We start from the raw sequence: 18,037 nt of genomic DNA, 5'->3' as shown, positions 1-18,037 counted from the left end.
TTTGCCACTGTGAAAGGTTATGTTTTACGATCTGCAGTAAAAAATTAATATTTTAATCACACCACAAAAAGTTTGCACCTGCAGGGATTTTTTTCTAGATGTAAAATTAATACATAATGCACCCTTAACCCTTTATTTCCCAAGATTCCTTTAAACTAGTAATTCTCTCTACTTTCCTCTGCATAGATCCTGATGATGTCAGTTTGGAGAATTCATTGTTGGATCAACTATTTATCCCCCAACTGATATTTTCCTTTATTCTCATCACTTCTTGATACTGTATTTATTTGATATTGTAAGGAGAAATTCTCTCTCAGTTACTCGTAAGAATTAAAGGGTTAAAATAACAACCATTTAATTTTGTACTTGAAAATAATTTTGTTTTTATAGAGAATAATTCTGTTCTGCTTGGCTTTGGCCAAAGATTAATCATATAAAAATAATAAATAGTTCTGCAATGATATCTCTGACTGGTAGTTAAAGTAATAATAATTCTTTAGGGGGACACCGCGGAAATACGTTTTTAAGGGCACGATACAGTATTTTACTGGTCAGCGGACACCTCAACGAAACCATGAAATGCCGATAACTTTTGCAATGTTTTTCGCCGTGAGTCAAATCGACAGCGTAAAAAGTCAAAACTTAGAAAGAATACTGTAAACTTAGCTTTGAAACTCGGCTCACCTTTTGAATAGTTCTTAAGCTCAATTATATAATTTGCCAAAGCCGAACTGAAGTTGCACACGATATGAAATTGTTTTTTTCGCTGGCGGCTCCGTGGCAACTAAATTTTGTTTATAAAAGAGCTTATGCACCAACGCTGAAAATGATACGATTTTTGAATGGTTGAAGCGGTGATCCGAGGACGCTGCACCATCAGGTTTGTAAAGCAGTGGCTTGAACCGTATAAATCGGCCTGTAAACGGCATTTCGTTCAGATTCGCCGAAAAGAAGAGAAAACATGCCCGTGTAGCACGGCCACCCTATCCCCACTAGTTACTGTATGTATCATAGTTGGCCAAAAAACCTACAACGGCAACATGCATAGGACTGAAGCCCCCAAAAGTACAAAGACTGGCTCAACTGGAGGAAGAATAAACCGAGGTATGCTTTAAGTACAAAATGTCTCTTATAACCAGGATAATAAAGAAGTTTTTACTTTCCACCTTAGTCTGTAATTTTTTTTTTCTGAGAAGCTGTAATTTTATTTCTGAGCAATAGTTTTACTTTCCCAACAAGTACTTCTCATTACAATTATGAATAATTTGTAGTTTCTTTTTGTTAAGCTGTTTTTCCTCACTAATCATTTTATTTTATTTATTTTTGCTTTTTCTTTTCTTTTTTTACTAACTTAATGCCATCTGCAACTTAAAATGTACTGAGCTAACAATACTTCTGCTTTATTTAGCTCCCTGATTCCCAAAGTAACATTAGCACCTTGGTACTACTAGAAAACAAATTTTTAAGAAACAAAACTACTTTAAGGTAAAATAATTATTATAATATAATTCAATCGATGTGAATAAAGCACTGTATTGTATTTTCTCATATTGCAACAGCCTTGAATGAATCAACTATCTTCTAAACTTGATTTCTTATATTCAGAAGCTGCCTGAGTTATAAACAAAGAACTCTTGTTGGGTGTTTATAGAGGTGTAAAGAACATAATGATTATGATGATTAATCTTCCAAATTAGAAATGTCAGAAGTATTTTCTGAAGTCAAACAAATGAAGTTAAAAAATGTTCAGGAGAAAATTGATTAAATTAAGTCAGCTGTTTATTCCCAGTTAACAGTAAGTCATGAGGAGTAACCAAATGCTTGTCCTGTGTACTGCTGTGCCTATCCAGTCAAATAAAAATCAGGGATGGGATATCCCCAAACATGAACAATGATAGCACCATACAGATGTCCTTTTCCCAACTTATTACAGGGAAGGGAAGCAACTAGTTGTAGTCAATAAGAAATTCTCAACTAGTTTCAGCAATATACATATATTTTGCCACATTGAAAAAAAATGGTTACAAGTCAAATAGGAATGTTTCATGATAATGTTCTCAGTGTGGGGATATGATGTATTACTGATGGGGATCATAACTATCCTTACAGTGCTTCAGAGCATGTGATGTATATGATTCCTTAAGCACATGGAAACTACTAAAGCTGTGCAAAGCTAGTCTAAAACAAATGAATTGAAGAAGAGTAGTTGATTATTTGCATAAATTAATGCAATGCACATGCAAGATAGTGGAATATACTTCAGGTAAACATACACGTGCCTGTAAAAGTTTCAAATGACTGAGTTATAAAAATATAATAATCATAATCATAATAAAAAAGTGGGTTTCATTGAAAATGCTTTCGTGTAAAACAAATAGAGCTGTTTGGGAAATTAAAGTAGCAGTTGTAGTAACAGGTACAAGCAAACGTACCAAAGACAAGTAATGGAGATCTTCACTCAATTAATATCAATAAAGACTTAATTCAAGATAAATTGTAAATGAACCAATCATGTTGGACGGTCTCAAATACAAACAAATCACAATTTCTTCGATTTCCACTCACTTTGTAAACATCATCATTATATGAGCTTAAGTCAGGCGTTATTCTGTTCATGAGAGATAACTTGTTGATAAAACTGCAAGCATATGCAATGAACAAATGTTTTCATATTTAATTTGGATACATCTACAAAGTTGAAATGGTAAATTAGCAACCGTAACGATTACAAAAGCTGACGTTTCGAGCGTTACGGATACCCGTTCTTAAATGCACAAAAAATCAGAAAGGTGGAATGGCGAAAAATCAGTCTAGAAAAGTAAAATTCTCAACCAAGCGAATGATTTCCAAATTGAAAAGGCACCGCATGTCGGCGCAAAGTGAGTGTGAATATTTTCACAACTCAATAATTACGTGTATCGCTTCACTTAAAAATCCAACCAGTCTTAATATTCGCTGGAAAATTATCTTACAGACCTAATCTCTTGCTTTGTCTGGAGAACTATTGCTGTTTTTGACGATTCTGAAGGCGAGGGCGACTGACGAACCACGATCGCACTTCGTAACGACGGCCAGCTAAAGTCAGCAAACAGCACAAAACTCTAAACAAAATGATTCCCCTGTACTGCTATTTGTTAAGACGTGGTTTTAGTATTAAAAACCCACTCAAAGGATCAACCATAATAAACAAGGAGAAGTATCATGGATATTTTCCGACCTAAAACCATGCAAAAGGCCACTGTTTTCATCGAACTCAGTCCACAAAGACTTGGAAGCACTTGGCAGCCTAATGTTGATGACCACTGACCACTGTGACGTCACCAAAACGTATTTCCGCGGTGTCCTCTAGAGGTGACAATGGTCCCAAGTTATACAAATCAGTGCTATCTGGTATGTGTTAAAATTCAATCATGATACTCTTCGCATAGTAATGTAAAAATAAAAATAAAAAAATGCATGAAAATGAATCAGATGTTGTGATGTAATTGTCAGTAATACGTATCACCTAAAAAAAATTGGTGAGCTGTTTTTGCCCTTGAAGTAATGGAATCTTTTTTCTTTTGGACAATGTTTTTCCACTAGTTTTGCATTTTGTGCTCTTTTGCACAGTGATGTCCTTCTCAAGGAGCATGCATTTGGCTAGTGGTTTTGCTACATATTTAATGGCTTTGTTGCCAGTTGAGATGTTCTCTTTGTCATACATAGTTTCAGTTAAAGTTCTTTTCTTGGTGTGACATTTGGATGTATCCTCAACGTAAGATTTATTGCCACATTCCTTACGAGATGTTAAAGTATCATTGCTTATGGCAGCACTCATCAGGTCTCTTTTGTTAGCTGAACTTAGTCCTATCAGAATGTTGAAGGCAGGTTTGGCCCAGCTCATATCGCCACACACTTTTCTATAGCTTTCAAATGGTGTCTACAAGAAAAAGGAAAAAATTAATATAAGCTTTTCTAAGATGCACCTTGAGGAAACATAACATATAATTTGCTGGTGCATTTATTAAGATAACCCTCTTTGAACAAAATAATAAAATAAAAAGTGTCTTTACTTAGATTTCACCTTGATTAAATTCACTGGACGGTTTACCAGTATCTTACCTTTTCAGGTTTGTGTTTTGGTGGCTGATCCTTGTGTGGTGTGACAGCTCCTTCTGAAGACTCCGAATCAGGTGTTCTAGCAAGAAAAAATTAATCATGTCACTTAAAACTTCTCTTAGGACAATAAAAATTTACTTAGAATTGTACCTCACAGGCAAAACTGGGGCTGCATACAACTTGCCAAGGTTTTCTTGATGCAGAAATTACTACCTACTGATTTATTCTGTTAAAGTGGAGAGACAAATTGTCTCTCCACTTGGTGCCAGGAAAATTTCTTGCTAGGAAGACGAGAGAGTGACAACATCTGCACCAGTGCCAGCTGGTCTACTACTAAGCTAGCTTAGAGCTTGCCATGCGATGTCTAAAAGTCCCAGAGTTTTTCAATACTGTTCCACCTTACCTGAACTGACTAAGTGTAGATTGTAATTTTGATTTTCCATGAGGTATTTCTGGTGTCATCAGAGCACACCTCAAGTCCCTTGTGTCATATTCTTGGAGACAACTTTTCTAGTCGTGCTCATCTAATACAGCCTGAATCAGGAAATACACATTCATTCCTGCCATGGATGACTTTGCTTGGCCACCATCACATATTTTGCAGCTTAGTTGTTCCACCTTTTCTTTCAGAGATTCCACAGTTTTGGCAATACTTTCATTTGTAAAAACCTTTTCTTTGGATTTAATAATGCTTACTTTGAGCATGTTCATGATTCTTAAGACAGCAGTTCTGAAAGATAAGCAGACAACTTATTTTCACAGGGTTTATTCAAACATGCCAATCACTTCGGACAATCTCACCACTCAGTCAACTGTATTTAATATTTTTACTGCAGTACTGTGACAATCCTTTTAACTGGTTAGACTCCTTTGTGCATGCTTTTCTTTCGGAAGTACCCCATCCAATGAAAGGTGCTCAACAAAATAATAGGATTTTTCCCATGATTAGCTTGTAAAACAACCTTAATCTGACTGGGATGCATTCAAGATCTAGGCAAGGGGCCGGTTCGTTGATTGTCCAAGGGCATGCTCCCCCAGGAGATTTTCAAAATGAGGTCTTCGGAAACATGATTTCCAGCATTTTGAGGGACAATTTAGAGGGTTGGACTGAACCACCCAAACCACCCCTGGGTCCGCCTCAGAATCTAGATGCAACAGTTTTCTAATTTTTATCACTGAGAGTTTGGTGGAAGAACAAAATTGATCTTGGTTTTAAAACCTTCCTTTGCAGAAATGATCATGTTCTTAAATTAAAATAGTGTACAATATGTATCTACAGCTATCTTACTTTGCATCTGCTGTATCTTCACAGACAGTTTGTAACTTTTGGAAAAAGGTCACAAACTCTCCAAGACCCTGTAAAAAACAAATTGTTGAAAACCACAGATGAAGGAAGTTATTAAACATTAGCCATGAGTATGGGACAGAAAAGTCTACACCAACTGGGCTGCAAAGAACTCTTTGGCTTAGTAAAGATTCTCTCTTGTGGTAAAATGACCTGACACCTACTAACAGTTGAAATATATTTATAAAAATTCTATTTGGTACACTAAAGGGAATAATAAATTTTGATATACTGATATATACCTTAGTTAATGGGAGAAGTGGGTTGTCATCAATTGGTGCATAACTCTTTCCACCCAATCTATTGAGAAGCAAGGCAGGATCAGCCACAGATAGGAGGTATACATTGTCACAGCAACTTCTTGGAATGAGGAAATTGGTTTAGAAAGTATCTAAGAACTCCAGGAATATGGATTGAAAGATTACAGCTTTTGCTTTGTTACCTGTCCTCAATGATGACATAAACTGATGATGATGAATGCAATGATATACATGCATGCAAGAATATCAACATCATGATTTAAATGCTTGAAAAATAACTGAGCTGCCACCTCTTGTTTCACCCTCCAGACTCTTTCAACACGCCAGAATTGCTTCTCAAACACCAAGGGATAATTTTCCAAATGAATTGAAAATTTTGACCCTTACAATTGCAACACTCTTAGTCTAATAGTGATTGATTCCACTCTTTGAAAACACTTTGCTAATGTATAGCCCACACCCTCTTTAACTTCTGTGTCTATTTAAAAGTGGCTTAGCCAGAAATATTTTATGCATGTGTGGTCTTCACAGCAATTATTTTGATAACTGTCATTTGCTGATAGCAGTTCATAATTGCAGAATTTTCATGATAATATTCACTGTAAAAAAAATTGCAGAGGTTTCATCTAAGTTTTTAGCAAGGGAGCAACTGGTTTTCATAGGCAGGCAAAACTCTTTGGACTTAACTTCTTTATGAGATAAACTTTCTTCTATATGGTCAAATCAGGTGGGCAAAAACTTCCTTAAAACCAGTCAATTTGCTCAGTGCCCAGTCCTTAATGAAACACCTGAAATTGAGTGGTACCTGAAACATAGGCATGTTTTTTTCCCCTGCAACTTTCCTCAATACTGTAAATTGTTTATGAGCCAAGTCCCTGCAAGGGATATGGATGGCCTGAGACAAAGCTAGTTCATCCCTCGAATTCACTAGAAGCCTGAGGTAACTCAATAAACTTTCAGCAATTGATCCTGTTTTCAAAACAACATGTACAAGATTAACAAATCAACAGATCACTTGCTAAGTCAAGACCACGCCTAACTTACCCTGCGAGCAGAGCCTTTTTAACCTGTCCTCGAATCGATTAAAAAGAAGAAAAGAAGAAGAAAAGAAGAAAAGTAGAAAAGGCTCTGCTCACAGGGTATGCCTAGCTTCACACTAGTTCATATTTTTTTTTCATTTATTTATTATTATTTCGATTTATTTTGATTTATTACAGATTCCAACAATTAAGAGGCTCTTCTTCTGTAACAATACTAATCTAATCTAAGTATATATACATATATATGTAGTAACTAATTAAAAGTATAATAACAATAATAAAATTAATCAATGTAACTTATCGTGAGATATTAAAATATACAATACACATTATGTGGATTAAAGACCAATATTTAGCAAACAAATGTTTCTTAGCACTATGGCAAAAAACATTATGTTCTAAAACGTTTCTTGTTGCTAGCTAGAGCTAGCATACATTTAATGGCTGATTACTAAACAAATGTAAGACCTAAAAAGGCTGGCTCTTACTTTTCCAAGAGTTAGGATTACGGGATGACGAGGAATGTTTTCTGCAGAGTGACCTCCAGACCTGAGAAGGAATTTTGTTGTCATCAATAATTTTTCGAGAGTACAAGTAATGAAGGTAAGAAAAAAAATTAACCTGTATGTTCCCTCGAACCTGTTTATGCAGCTTTTCTTGTCTGTATCTTCAAATAGCTTGTCAGTGAGGTTCTGAACTTCATCAAGTAGCTGAAACATGCAATGTGAGAGATCATGAAATGAGAGATGATTACTTAAGGACCAAGGATGAGGAACCTCCCTTTGTCTCTAGTAGCTAAGACTAAACACATTCTCCTGTCAGGCAATTGATGATGATAAACCAGTAGAGTGCAATTTTATCAAACACCAAATAATCAAAACAGCTTATTGCAATACAGGTTGAGAAGAAAAAAACCAGAGGGTCAAATGATGTGGTCTTGTAACAAAAAGTTTTTAACAAAGTCATTTTGCTTAAAGAATTAGGTTAAATTAGTGACAATTACATTTTGCTAGAAAAAATATTCTCCTGTTATAAGAGTCACATTGTTCTACAAACCAATCCTGAGAAAGTTGAACAGTTAAGTTACACTTTCTTTGAAGCTGGTTTGGCTGCATAACACAGCTGAAAGCTCGCTATTGCTTGTAAAATAACTATAATGTACCTTTAGGCATGTTCTGCAATAGGGAAATTCCTTCAGGAGTGAAGAGACCTTGTTTGTATCTCTCAGTTGCACACAAGGAAAACTTCATGATGTTTCAAGTCTTGACCAGGGCAGCCAGTTTTTGGTGAGCAGTATTAGTTGAAGAGTCATCAAGTGACAAGGAGGAAAGACGTTCTGCAAGCTTCACCAGATCTCCTTTGTTTTCCTAACAGACAAAAAGGAAATAACAAAATAAAGAGAAATCTACTTGTAGATTTATCAAGTTCCCTGCTCTGGCATCCTATGTTCTAGTTCCCTGTTATGACATCCCATGTCTTACAGTAGTTCCCTGTTCTGGCTTCCATGTTCTAGTTCCCTGTTCTGTAATCCCCTGTTCTGGCAGCCATGTTCTAGTTCCTTGTTCTGGCATCAAAGGTTCTAGTTCCTTTTGTTTTTGCATCCCATATAAAGGAGCAGATAAACTTTGAGTCACTTAGTGCCACAGTAATTGGGGATACCAGTAAACATGGACAGTTGTGTGCCATGTCTAAGAGGTAAAAGCATCCAACTGGTTTTCACAAGGTCACGAAAAATCTCTCTCTTTTGTATACATAACAAATAGAAGTCTATCAAATGCAACAGTAGCTACAAGTACTTACAAGGAAAGGTGTTATCATATATACCAAAGGTTTAGAAAAATCCTTTGCTATTCTCCTAAAATAACAAAACCACAGGGATTCAATTGAAACTATCCCTGGTCACTAGTCAGTGAGGTCATCTTTAATTAATTTGAGTTGAAACTTCAACTTAAATTAACAAAAAGGATGTAAACTTTGCCATTATCTTTGTAGTCTAGATGAGTGTTCTACAAACTAGTTCCAAATTAATCTTTAGAGGTAAACAATTCCCCTTTGGCATCTTTACTATAGCTAAGATATCTTGCTCTATGGGGACATAAGAAGTTGAAATGAAATTTGTCGTATACATTTGCCGTAATTGCAAAAAAAAAAAAAAAGCAAAAAATTTGAAAAATAACTGTTTTGCTGGTTTGGACAAGGCAAATTTACCAATTACCAGTAGATTAATTCAATGTTGAATTCACATCAGGGGAATAAAACAAAAGAAATTAACCCTTCATTTTCAGCACAACTTCATGTTCAACAAACAATTTTAAGATCTTACTTTATTCCCTTTCCTGTTCTGGTAACAGCTTGATTGTCTAAGAGTAACAGACAAGGACAGTTAATGTTATCCTCAAAATTCTCTCATCTAAAATTTTGGATTGATGCTCCTTGACTTTTTGATCTAGTGTGGGTCCAAAAGTTTAACAGAGCTTTTACTAAACATTAATAAATCACCTGTATGGTAGGCAAAATTGCCTTGCTAGTGCAACACCATCCACAAACTGCCTCAAAGCTTCCCTCACAGCTCCCTGATGAGCATACAGCTGACCAACTTGTAACAGGGATGAGAGCAAGTCATTTAGGATTGACAAACTAGAAAGGTTTTGGCCAGAACTTTCTGATGTGGCTAGCAAATCTGCACAAACAAAAGGAATAGATGCCAAAATATGTGATTAAAAGTTTAATAATAAAACAGAAGAAAACTCTCCCATGTTTCAGGCCAGTTTGATTGCACTTTTCTCTATATTTTAATCAGGATAATAACACATCCAATTACAAGCACAACTCTATCTCAAAGCCTGAATTAGGATTGCAAGGTATTGCCAACCACATGATTTAGGTATATATTATCAGGGGCTTCATTAATGTTTTCTGCAGGAGGGAAACTGGTTTTCACAGGCGGGCAAAACTCTTTGAACTGAACTTCTTCACAAGATAAACTTTCCTCCAGACCGTCAAATCAGGTGGGCAAAACCGTCCTCACAACTGGTCAATTTGCCCGGTGCCTGGCCCTTAATGAAACCCCTGTATTATCCCAGTCATCAGAACACATTGTCCCTAGTAGAAGCTCATAGAAATCAGGGGCACTACTTTGCAAGCAGGGCTCTGCAGAATTGTGTCAAGAATAAAAGGAAACAAAAATTCCTCAATCACCTTACCCAACAAATTTTCCTTTTGCTTGTGTATCTGTTTGCCAGTACAAAACGCATCTAAACCAAAGATTTCTTCAGCCATTTGTGTAAGTTTATGAAGTACATCCATAGCCCATTCCAGGAGTCAGTGAACCGAGTAGAGGATCTTAACGATGATAATACTAAAAAAAATAACTGTCACCTGGGAATTACTCATAAACTCATGAATTGATTCACTGATCAAAAATTATCTGGTTGAACAGACTGTTTTGTTGGTACTAAGTCGGCCTAAATTTTCACAGGTCACTTGGCGACGGTTTATGAAAACAATGAAATAAAAAATCAATATTGGGGAGCTGGGATTGGGCGGTGGTGAGGTCACTCGCCTCCCATTAGTTCAATTCTTGGACCTGGTGTCACATGTGGGTTGAGTTTGTTGTTAGTTTTCTTCCTTGCTCCAAGGATCTTTCTAGGGGTCTCCAAAAACAAACACTCCAAATTCCAATTAGACCTAGTATCAGTGGACAAGAAGAGCCATCTTATGGAATATCCACTGCTAAATTCCCATTTCCATTATGAAAAAGTTACTGAATAACTGTGGAGAAGAGTAGATCTAAGTTTTGGAAAGAGGAATTTCCAAAGAAGAAGAGTGAACTTACCAACTATTATCTTAAATTTGTTGATTGTGGGTGGGAGCATTGCATATTCACAGCAAATTGATTTCCATCTGGCTTTCAACAGGTGGGACTTGTAACTCTTGTGTGTGAAGACTTCACTCTGCAGTGCTTCCTTCAGGGAGACCTCCCCTTCCGAATACTAAACATTAATCAATGAAAACCACGACTGACACACACATCACAAACTAAACAATCCCGTGTTTACACGTACTGCCTATTATAGACCTGTTTAATTGGTATTTCCTCCTATACCATATATTGTATAATAATATACATGAAAAAATTTCTCAGTTCTGATTGGTTAAGATGAATGCAGTTTCAGTTAATTCAGTGCAGAAGAGAGTTAATTCAGTACAGAAGAGGGTTAATTCAGTGCAAAGAAAGAAACAAAACCAGACATTCTGATTGGTCAGAGTAATTGGTCAATGTCAAGGTCAATGTCACTTGCAGGATTTGAATGAATTATTTTTGCACGTGATGCATGCGCTTTTCTTCTGCGTAGTTATGAGAAGCTACCTCGTATTTTTTCATGTATATTATTAATACATAATCACATGATTTTCTCATGCAATTTGGAATAAATAGTCACTTGTAAATGTTTTTATATATACTTTATAATAGTGCTGTGTATGTTCTACTGGTTTTGTCAATTTGTAATTAATATATTAGGGCCATTAACAGACTTCCTGTTAATACTCCAACAACTTTTTAAAGGTCACTTGGGGCCTTATTCCAACCGGTAACCCCCTTTAACTTATTACACTAACATCATACAACTGAATAAGAGTTGTGCTTTAGTTCAATGTTATTTGCGCAATGATATTTAACATACTTCTGTTAATTCTTAAAACAGATTTTGCAAAGGTTGCAAAACTTGGGGACGTAAAGCCTGTAACTAAATCTGAGCTTAGGCAAGCCCTAAGATGTAAAGTAAATTCCCTGAAATTTAATTCATCCAAGCCTGGATATTTCGTAGGTAAGCTATAAGTAAATTTACATGTGGCTAAATAGTACATACCTAGACATAGTAATATGACCCTGTTGCAAGCATGCACCATTGAAATCAAATATAGTGACCCCTTAACTAAGGTATTCCCCCTATGGGAGGTTTAATATTTGGAAACTAAGAGGTATTGGGACTATTAAAAACTTTTGTATTGCAGGTTAGTGTCCACTTGCAGGATTGTCCATTAGTGGAGGTTACTCTACACATGTAGTGAAAATTGTATCCAAATCATCTTTTTATACCCAGATCACAAGTCATCATGTTGGCCTAAGTTATGTGCAAGTATTGAATACCCTAAGTTTTTACAGAAGCAAAATAGGAATGTGGTGAAAGCACTCCTTTCGGTGATGCAGTGTTGCATCATTCAAACAATCTCAATCTTAAAAATCAAACAGCAAAACAATGTTCACAACCGTAATAAATGTATTGGTGTGTAAAATATTGCATGTGTGTTTATAAATTTATGCTCTTTTTATTTCAGAGTACAGGAAAATGTACACCGGCCCCAAAAAGGCAAAGAATGGGCAACGAGAGAATTAAGGCCACTGCAGCTAGTTAACTGCCTAATTAAGAGTTTTTTATTATGTTACTTTTTATTATATCATTTTTAATCACTTTTGCTTTACATAAGGATTGAAAAAATAAAACAGAGCTATTAACTTAAAGACAGTCTCTGTGAGAGTAAAATTTATGTTCGATCTCCATAATAATATTTATCTCAAAAACCATCCTTTCATGTTTGGGCATACATGCCATTGTAAAATGCTACAATTTAAGCAAACAAACTGTCAATTAAAGTCTGTATATAATTTAAACTATGATGTTACCTGTTTTGAAACTAATTTGTACCTAATGTAATTTAATATGGGGTTCTATGAACTGGCAGTACTATTTACCTGGCACTGGCATTTATTAAATAGATTTAAAATAAACACCTATTTTTAAACTATTTCATCCCTGTTTTATGTCTATTTTAAGGCTATTTTCAGCCTACTGCCCAAGGCCTTTCTTATTTACCCCAATTTTATTCCTCGTTTATAACTATTTTAAGACTATTTTCAGCCTATTTTATTTTTAGCTTGTCTTATTCACACTATTTTAATACTGTTTTCTCACCAACTTCCATACACATCTAAGGCTATTTTTAGGCTATTTTAGAGCTATTTTAAAGCTAATTTACAAACATTTTTTTCTGTAGATCATGCATGCATGGACTATATTTTTTAACTGTTTTTTGTTTCAAAATGATAGGTTTAAAATAGCTAAAGAATTGCTTTAAAATAGTCCATAAAATAGGGGGAAAAATACATAAAAGATAGGAATAAAAGAGTATAAAATAGGTTTTAAAATAGACCAGATTTTCGTGAGGGCAGTACCACGAATGATGTCAAATGTGGGAATTCCAAATGCCCAGGATAAACCAAGAACTCCCTCAATATCATAACTCTGGGGAGATAAAGGAGAATGAAAAAAACACTCAAGATGAGAAAGAAACCTTTCCCTCAGTAATATTAGGGTGTACATGAAAATTCAATATACAATTTTTCATGTTCATCAACATTTGACAACATGGTGCAGTTGACTCTTATATGCTGCAAATATCAATCACCAGCAAATTGTAGTCAACTACAGTCTGATGAAGTTAAAGAAGTCAGTTTTTAAACAAAATATGAACTTCAGAGTTTCTCTGTTCATGAAAATGACTAAAGAGACTAGTCCCATCAACTTCAAGGAAAGTAATATGAGAGATTGCACATGTCTTCCTGAGATCAGTTGGAAGTTGCTCATACGTGTCAAATTTTCTACTTGTATGGACCCCCTTGAATGAGCACTTTTGCTTGAAGACATAACTGCAACGGAGTCTCTTAGCGAGTCCTAAGCCGCGTGTCGCTCTATAGATCATAAGATGTGATTGGCCATTATATCACATTACGTCAGAGGACATATCTACAACAAGAAGACATTTACCACTTTTAGCAGGTTCAAAACCATTTATTCCTGAGTGACGAAGAATCTTTCATATCACTGAAAAACTTGCGACCGAGACGTAAGGAAAGGATTAGGTCCCAGCGCTCTTACAACATTCAAGATGGCGGCTGGAGGGCCGATCTCCGATGCTGTGATTGCGGCAATGAGTAAGTTTTCTTGGGAAACATTCCAGTTATCTTTATAATGAAATGTCTATTAAGGCATTTCTGTATCCTTCCTATGTGATCATGTAACATCATATCTCGTGATATAAGTGTGGCTACCCCCGATGGGCACTAGCTGTAAAAAAAAAACTTTCATGGATACGAAAGATTTCCCAGAACTTTTCATGCTTTGTGAGTATCATCAACAAGTATCTCAAGTCTCGTGCATTAAGCGTGACACTCACGCAAAATATACGCCCTGACGCGTACGCTGGAACTATCTTTCTCACATATTTCAGGTTTTTTGGTAAACTGTTGATTTTGAGAAAGCTAATTGTCGGTCATAGTACCAGTAAAATTAATTATCCTTCTAAATTCAATTTACACCTTGTTCGCTTTCTTCTCGCTTTGAACACTTTCCAACAGTGGAAATTGAAACTCAGAATAAAGGAATGCATCACTTAGCTGGTTCTTTCTCAATTTTCTGGAGGAACATGCCCTCATACACCCCCTCCCTCAATTAGGTTTCATATCTCCTTGGGAAATAATTTTTTGGAAGACCTCCTACCCTTACTGAGAATTCCAGTTAAGCTTGATACTGTATATTTCTTTATGTTTAGGCCTTGCATAACCCCCCATTCCCCTGGAAATTTCAATCTCCTCTGTCGGGGAGTATGAAGATTTTGAGAAACTGCACATGGAGTATTATCCGAAGTATATAGTAACCATGAAAAGTAAATGTTGCTACACTTACCAACACAAGCCTCTATGACATCTTTGTCAAGTTCCTTGAAGGTCTTTGACAAAAGCTCTTCTCTGTTGTAAAATCCACACAGCAGTGACCTCACCAACACAGTCCTGGATTTATTTTCAGCATCTTTAATAGCTGCACCCAATTTGTTAGGGCACATCCAGATGCCTGATCCACTGATAAGTTCTGTAAGCTAACAAAAAAATGTTTTCAAAATTACTTTTTTTGTAATGTTTCTAGGAATTTTGAAAAAAAGGTTAAATATATATAGCACAGTATACATAAATAGCTATATAAAACACGAGGAAGGGGTGTACTAGTTGCAGTTAAAAAATTGGCTGAAAAAAGGACTTAGACTGATTGAACTATGTCAATTCCTGCCTCTTGATTCCTGTCTATAGAAAGGTAAGTGCATGTAATTGTAGTAGACACTCTGTTTACTGCATATTTGTGTGTGTATATATATAAATATATATGTAATATATGCAATATTAAACAAAACATCTCATATGCATACTCCATCAGCTGTTCCTTTTTCCTTCGAAATTTTTCTGTGGGAATTGATTCCTGCACACATGCTTTCTTTTGATTTACCTGTAAATTTAATAACTGGTGTTAGACAAGTATTAGCATGATGGATATAAAATTAATGAGACAACAAGTTTATATTGAACAAAACAATGGGTTTTTTAATCTATCAGTCTTAAAATATTCAGATGAGAAACAATGTTCTTGTTATATGAGCTTTTGATTTGACTCTATGATTAAATTGTTCAAAATGCAAACCCATGATCCCCATTATTCGTAAATGGAGATGGCAATTAACTTACAATGTTACTGTTAATTAATAGTGTATTAACACTGCTGCCTAAATGTAGTTGTTACTTACAGAGCTCTTCTTTCAACATATGTACCTCTTCTTTAAGATGGATTATTTCATTATCTTTCTTTTGTTTTTCTTCTTTGCACAAGACATTGACACACTTGAGTGGTGGACGTATGGTTTTTGGCCTTTTCCCTCCAAAGTGGGTGTGCTGTAGTGGGTTTGTCTGATTTGGGGTAGAGGTTACCCTTAATGAGTCATCATCTGACCAATCAGACTCAGACAAGCCATCCACAATATGCTCTTCATTCACTCTTTCGGTACTGCTTTCTGGTGTCGCCACTACAATGGACTCCTCGATATCATTTAGCTTATGACAAAGAAGTGACAGCTCTTGCTTTTTCTCCTCTGCAGTCTTGCGCTTTTTGGCGGGTGTGGTTTTCTTGGCTGGAAAATTGACGTGGAAGGATTAGTTAGGATTTTAGAACATTAAAATTACATTAACTATAGCACACAAATGATAAAGCATAAACACAAACCTTGTTTCTCTGATTTCCTCCTTTCTCTCTTGTGTTTTCCACTTTGTGGGGTGGTCTCAGCTGATGCATGTTCTGTTCTCAAGAGAAAATTGTTGCTTTGATGAGTGCAAAATAAATGTCAGTCATTCTCCACAAAGAAATATATGTTATTGTAATGTGGCTTTCAAGGTTGCAACAGGTTTAAAGTAGCATGTTTAAACTACTGTCTGACATACATGTACACTGATGTAGCCTAATCTCTGGTTTTAGAAATGATCAATTGCTTCTCTGTTGCACAACAGTTTGCAGGCACTTTCCTTGAATAGCTCATAATTACTGTATTTTATCATTTTGACCATATGGCCACATGAGTAATGCCACATCCCACAATTACAGTAAAAGGTCAAAATTCAATTTTTACCTGCACTTGAATCCTCTAGCTGATCAGTTGTTGAAACATCATAATCAGCAAACAGCTTCCTATTGGCTCTCCTCTTCCTTTTAGAGCATCCAGTGCTCTGCATTTCTGCACTGACTGATTGGTCAGAGGTTATGCTCTTGCAGGTTTTATCTGCTTCACCCTTACTACCTTTTTAAAGATCAGTACAAAAAAAGCCTTCACAATGGGCAGTATATGCTTTGCCAGAACACTACAAACGTGTAAACATGACGTATAAAACGGCAATTTTACGTTTTCCCAAATTGGTAGAAGCTTGAACGCTTTGCATGAATCGTTTTTGAAATTAGCGTGGCATGAGAAGGCCAAGAAGGACATTAAGGGAGCAATGCTGTTAGATATTTATTTAAGAAATGGAAAGTTCAATCTAAAAAAGATGGTTGCCTAGTTGATTGGTATATGGATAATAATTAAGTTAGCTTATTTTTTTAAGACGGCCGGCTCGATGAAACTTTGGTAAAACCTTTCGCTGACCACTCTACCTTGCTTTCAGCAAACGCTGTTTTAAAGGGTCTGACCTGGAGAGTAACCGTTTCTATAGCGAGTTTTTGCGATCGTGCGAGATTGCTATATACACTTACCATGAACAGATAAAATTTTTCCCATCCAGAGGTCATTCTTGTACTGCATTGAGTCTTCCGTTCCAATTTGAGCCGATCCTCTAAAAATCAACTTCTTCAATGAAATCGCCTCCACCAGTTCATTTTCGAAAGCCTCCCCTCCTTTACTTTTCCAACCAACTACAACTTGGCTTGCCGACTTTGATGATGACATACTGAGCCGTGCAAAAGAAATCAACATATACGTTCCACTATAACCATCATGCAAACTAAATACACATAATATTTTGGACAACCTTCTGTCAAACGTAAATTGTGACAACTTATTTCGCTCTTTCGTGACGCCTTTTCGCACCTCGTGAGATATCTGACAAATCTTTGATCATAATTAAACTTGATTCATCGCTGTTTATGCTCCAAAGCTAAACCTATCTCAGCTGAGCAATGCACCAGCTTGAAACTGCGGTCGATTCAAACAATTCTCTCATTCGAACTTGACAGCTTGCAGCTTTTTCATCAAACAGATTCTCGAGTACGTACGTGTTATTTTTCTCAACTGCTCGGTAATCAAGAAAATCGATCAACCGCTCTCAACAGAACGTTTACAACGTGCATAAATCCGTGCCATGTGATCATGAGAGAACTTTATCTTAGCACGATAAGTAAAATCAGCATTGCTGGTGGGGTTGTTCTTGATATCAACTATAACGATAAGATCTGCTACAGAATACTTGGTCAGTTTTTGATGAAATCACCACTGGAAGCGAAACATCGTGCGGGCTACAAGCCTTTAAGCCAGCAGACATTATCTAATCGCGGAGTTCCAAAATCTCCAAAGTATCATTGATATCAGGGCCTTAACTACTAACAAACCTCGATCATATCTTTCGCTTTCGTTGTTTATAGTCATCATAAACACTCCTTATACCTAGGAAGAGAACCCAACCATGGACCGATTGCCCCAGTAATAAGTTTTTCATGGACATTAATTGCCTCATGCAATCATGTGTTTTTCTGGCTACGGCCCTGAAAATATTAAGCATTAAAAATCATTGAATCATAGCAATACTTTTAAGGATTAAAATACGCGCTTACCTGATACTTAGTACACTTGGAAGGTTGACGTTGATCAAAATGAAGACAGAAGAATGAGAATATTCAGTTAAGCCGTTGGACTCGAGAACTTGATTACTA

At 36.1% G+C, this 18,037-nt stretch overlaps 3 protein-coding genes across 6 annotated transcripts; all 3 read right to left on the bottom strand.

Moving 5' to 3' along the window:
- Nucleotides 1–32: 32 nt before the first annotated feature.
- On the bottom strand, nt 33–6,654 carry LOC148715917 (uncharacterized). 2 transcript variants are annotated; one of them, XM_088746303.1, is made up of 6 exons: nt 6,509–6,654; nt 5,686–5,743; nt 5,387–5,454; nt 4,502–4,828; nt 4,102–4,177; nt 33–3,919 (listed from the first exon to the last, which is right to left on the bottom strand). In XM_088746303.1, exons 4-6 carry the CDS (start codon nt 4,558–4,560, stop codon nt 3,506–3,508), a joined length of 549 nt encoding a protein of 182 aa, XP_088602429.1. In that variant the 5' UTR covers nt 4,561–4,828; nt 5,387–5,454; nt 5,686–5,743; nt 6,509–6,654; the 3' UTR covers nt 33–3,505. The 2 variants fall into 2 exon arrangements, with proteins under 2 accessions (XP_088602429.1, XP_088602430.1); XM_088746304.1 differs by having other exon boundaries at nt 5,686–5,803; nt 6,509–6,619.
- A 577-nt stretch (nt 6,655–7,231) lies between these two features.
- Nucleotides 7,232–11,894, bottom strand: LOC148715916 (uncharacterized). Of its 3 annotated transcripts, none has more exons than XM_088746312.1 (7): nt 10,579–11,894; nt 9,947–10,114; nt 9,243–9,423; nt 9,067–9,103; nt 7,954–8,110; nt 7,383–7,453; nt 7,232–7,292 (listed from the first exon to the last, which is right to left on the bottom strand). In XM_088746312.1, exons 2-5 carry the CDS (start codon nt 10,047–10,049, stop codon nt 8,000–8,002), a joined length of 432 nt encoding a protein of 143 aa, XP_088602438.1. In that variant the 5' UTR covers nt 10,050–10,114; nt 10,579–11,894; the 3' UTR covers nt 7,232–7,292; nt 7,383–7,453; nt 7,954–7,999. The 3 variants fall into 3 exon arrangements, with proteins under 3 accessions (XP_088602438.1, XP_088602437.1, XP_088602436.1); XM_088746311.1 differs by having other exon boundaries at nt 9,947–10,101; XM_088746310.1 differs by having other exon boundaries at nt 7,906–8,110; nt 9,947–11,894.
- Nucleotides 11,895–13,085: 1,191 nt separating this feature from the next.
- LOC148715915 (uncharacterized) lies at nt 13,086–18,032 on the bottom strand. Its single transcript, XM_088746282.1, has 8 exons — nt 17,939–18,032; nt 16,865–17,058; nt 16,248–16,415; nt 15,848–15,919; nt 15,400–15,755; nt 15,003–15,079; nt 14,489–14,678; nt 13,086–13,549 (listed from the first exon to the last, which is right to left on the bottom strand). Exons 2-7 carry the CDS (start codon nt 17,055–17,057, stop codon nt 14,579–14,581), a joined length of 966 nt encoding a protein of 321 aa, XP_088602408.1. The 5' UTR covers nt 17,058; nt 17,939–18,032; the 3' UTR covers nt 13,086–13,549; nt 14,489–14,578.
- Between the last annotated feature and the right edge of the window lie 5 nt (nt 18,033–18,037).

This window comes from Stylophora pistillata, unplaced genomic scaffold (genome assembly GCF_964205215.1).
Source record: "Stylophora pistillata unplaced genomic scaffold, jaStyPist1.2 SCAFFOLD_132, whole genome shotgun sequence".
Classification (NCBI taxonomy): domain Eukaryota; kingdom Metazoa; phylum Cnidaria; class Anthozoa; order Scleractinia; family Pocilloporidae; genus Stylophora; species Stylophora pistillata.
Note: the sequence above shows the minus strand (reverse complement) of the source record. Positions and strands in the feature narration are given on the sequence as shown.

What these genes read in the sequence shown, in the direction of transcription:
- LOC148715917 (XM_088746303.1), bottom strand. Translation starts at nt 4,560, where the DNA reads ATGACACCAGAAATACCTCATGGAAAATCAAAATTACAATCTACACTT. An exon ending in TCTACACTTAGTCAGTTCAG is followed by an intron (nt 4,178 to 4,501) that starts GTAAGGTGGAAC and finishes TTTTCTTGCTAG; the next exon opens with AACACCTGATTCGGAGTCTT. An exon ending in CAAAACACAAACCTGAAAAG is followed by an intron (nt 3,920 to 4,101) that starts GTAAGATACTGG and finishes TTTTTCTTGTAG; the next exon opens with ACACCATTTGAAAGCTATAG.
- LOC148715916 (XM_088746310.1), bottom strand. Translation starts at nt 10,049, where the DNA reads ATGGATGTACTTCATAAACTTACACAAATGGCTGAAGAAATCTTTGGT. An exon ending in CAATTTTGCCTACCATACAG is followed by an intron (nt 9,104 to 9,242) that starts GTGATTTATTAA and finishes TGTTACTCTTAG; the next exon opens with ACAATCAAGCTGTTACCAGA. An exon ending in AGAACAGGAAAGGGAATAAA is followed by an intron (nt 8,111 to 9,066) that starts GTAAGATCTTAA and finishes TTTGTCTGTTAG; the next exon opens with GAAAACAAAGGAGATCTGGT.
- LOC148715915 (XM_088746282.1), bottom strand. Translation starts at nt 17,057, where the DNA reads ATGTCATCATCAAAGTCGGCAAGCCAAGTTGTAGTTGGTTGGAAAAGT. An exon ending in GAGGAAATCAGAGAAACAAG is followed by an intron (nt 15,756 to 15,847) that starts GTTTGTGTTTAT and finishes TCAATTTTCCAG; the next exon opens with CCAAGAAAACCACACCCGCC. An exon ending in AAAAAGGAACAGCTGATGGA is followed by an intron (nt 14,679 to 15,002) that starts GTATGCATATGA and finishes TTTTTTTGTTAG; the next exon opens with CTTACAGAACTTATCAGTGG.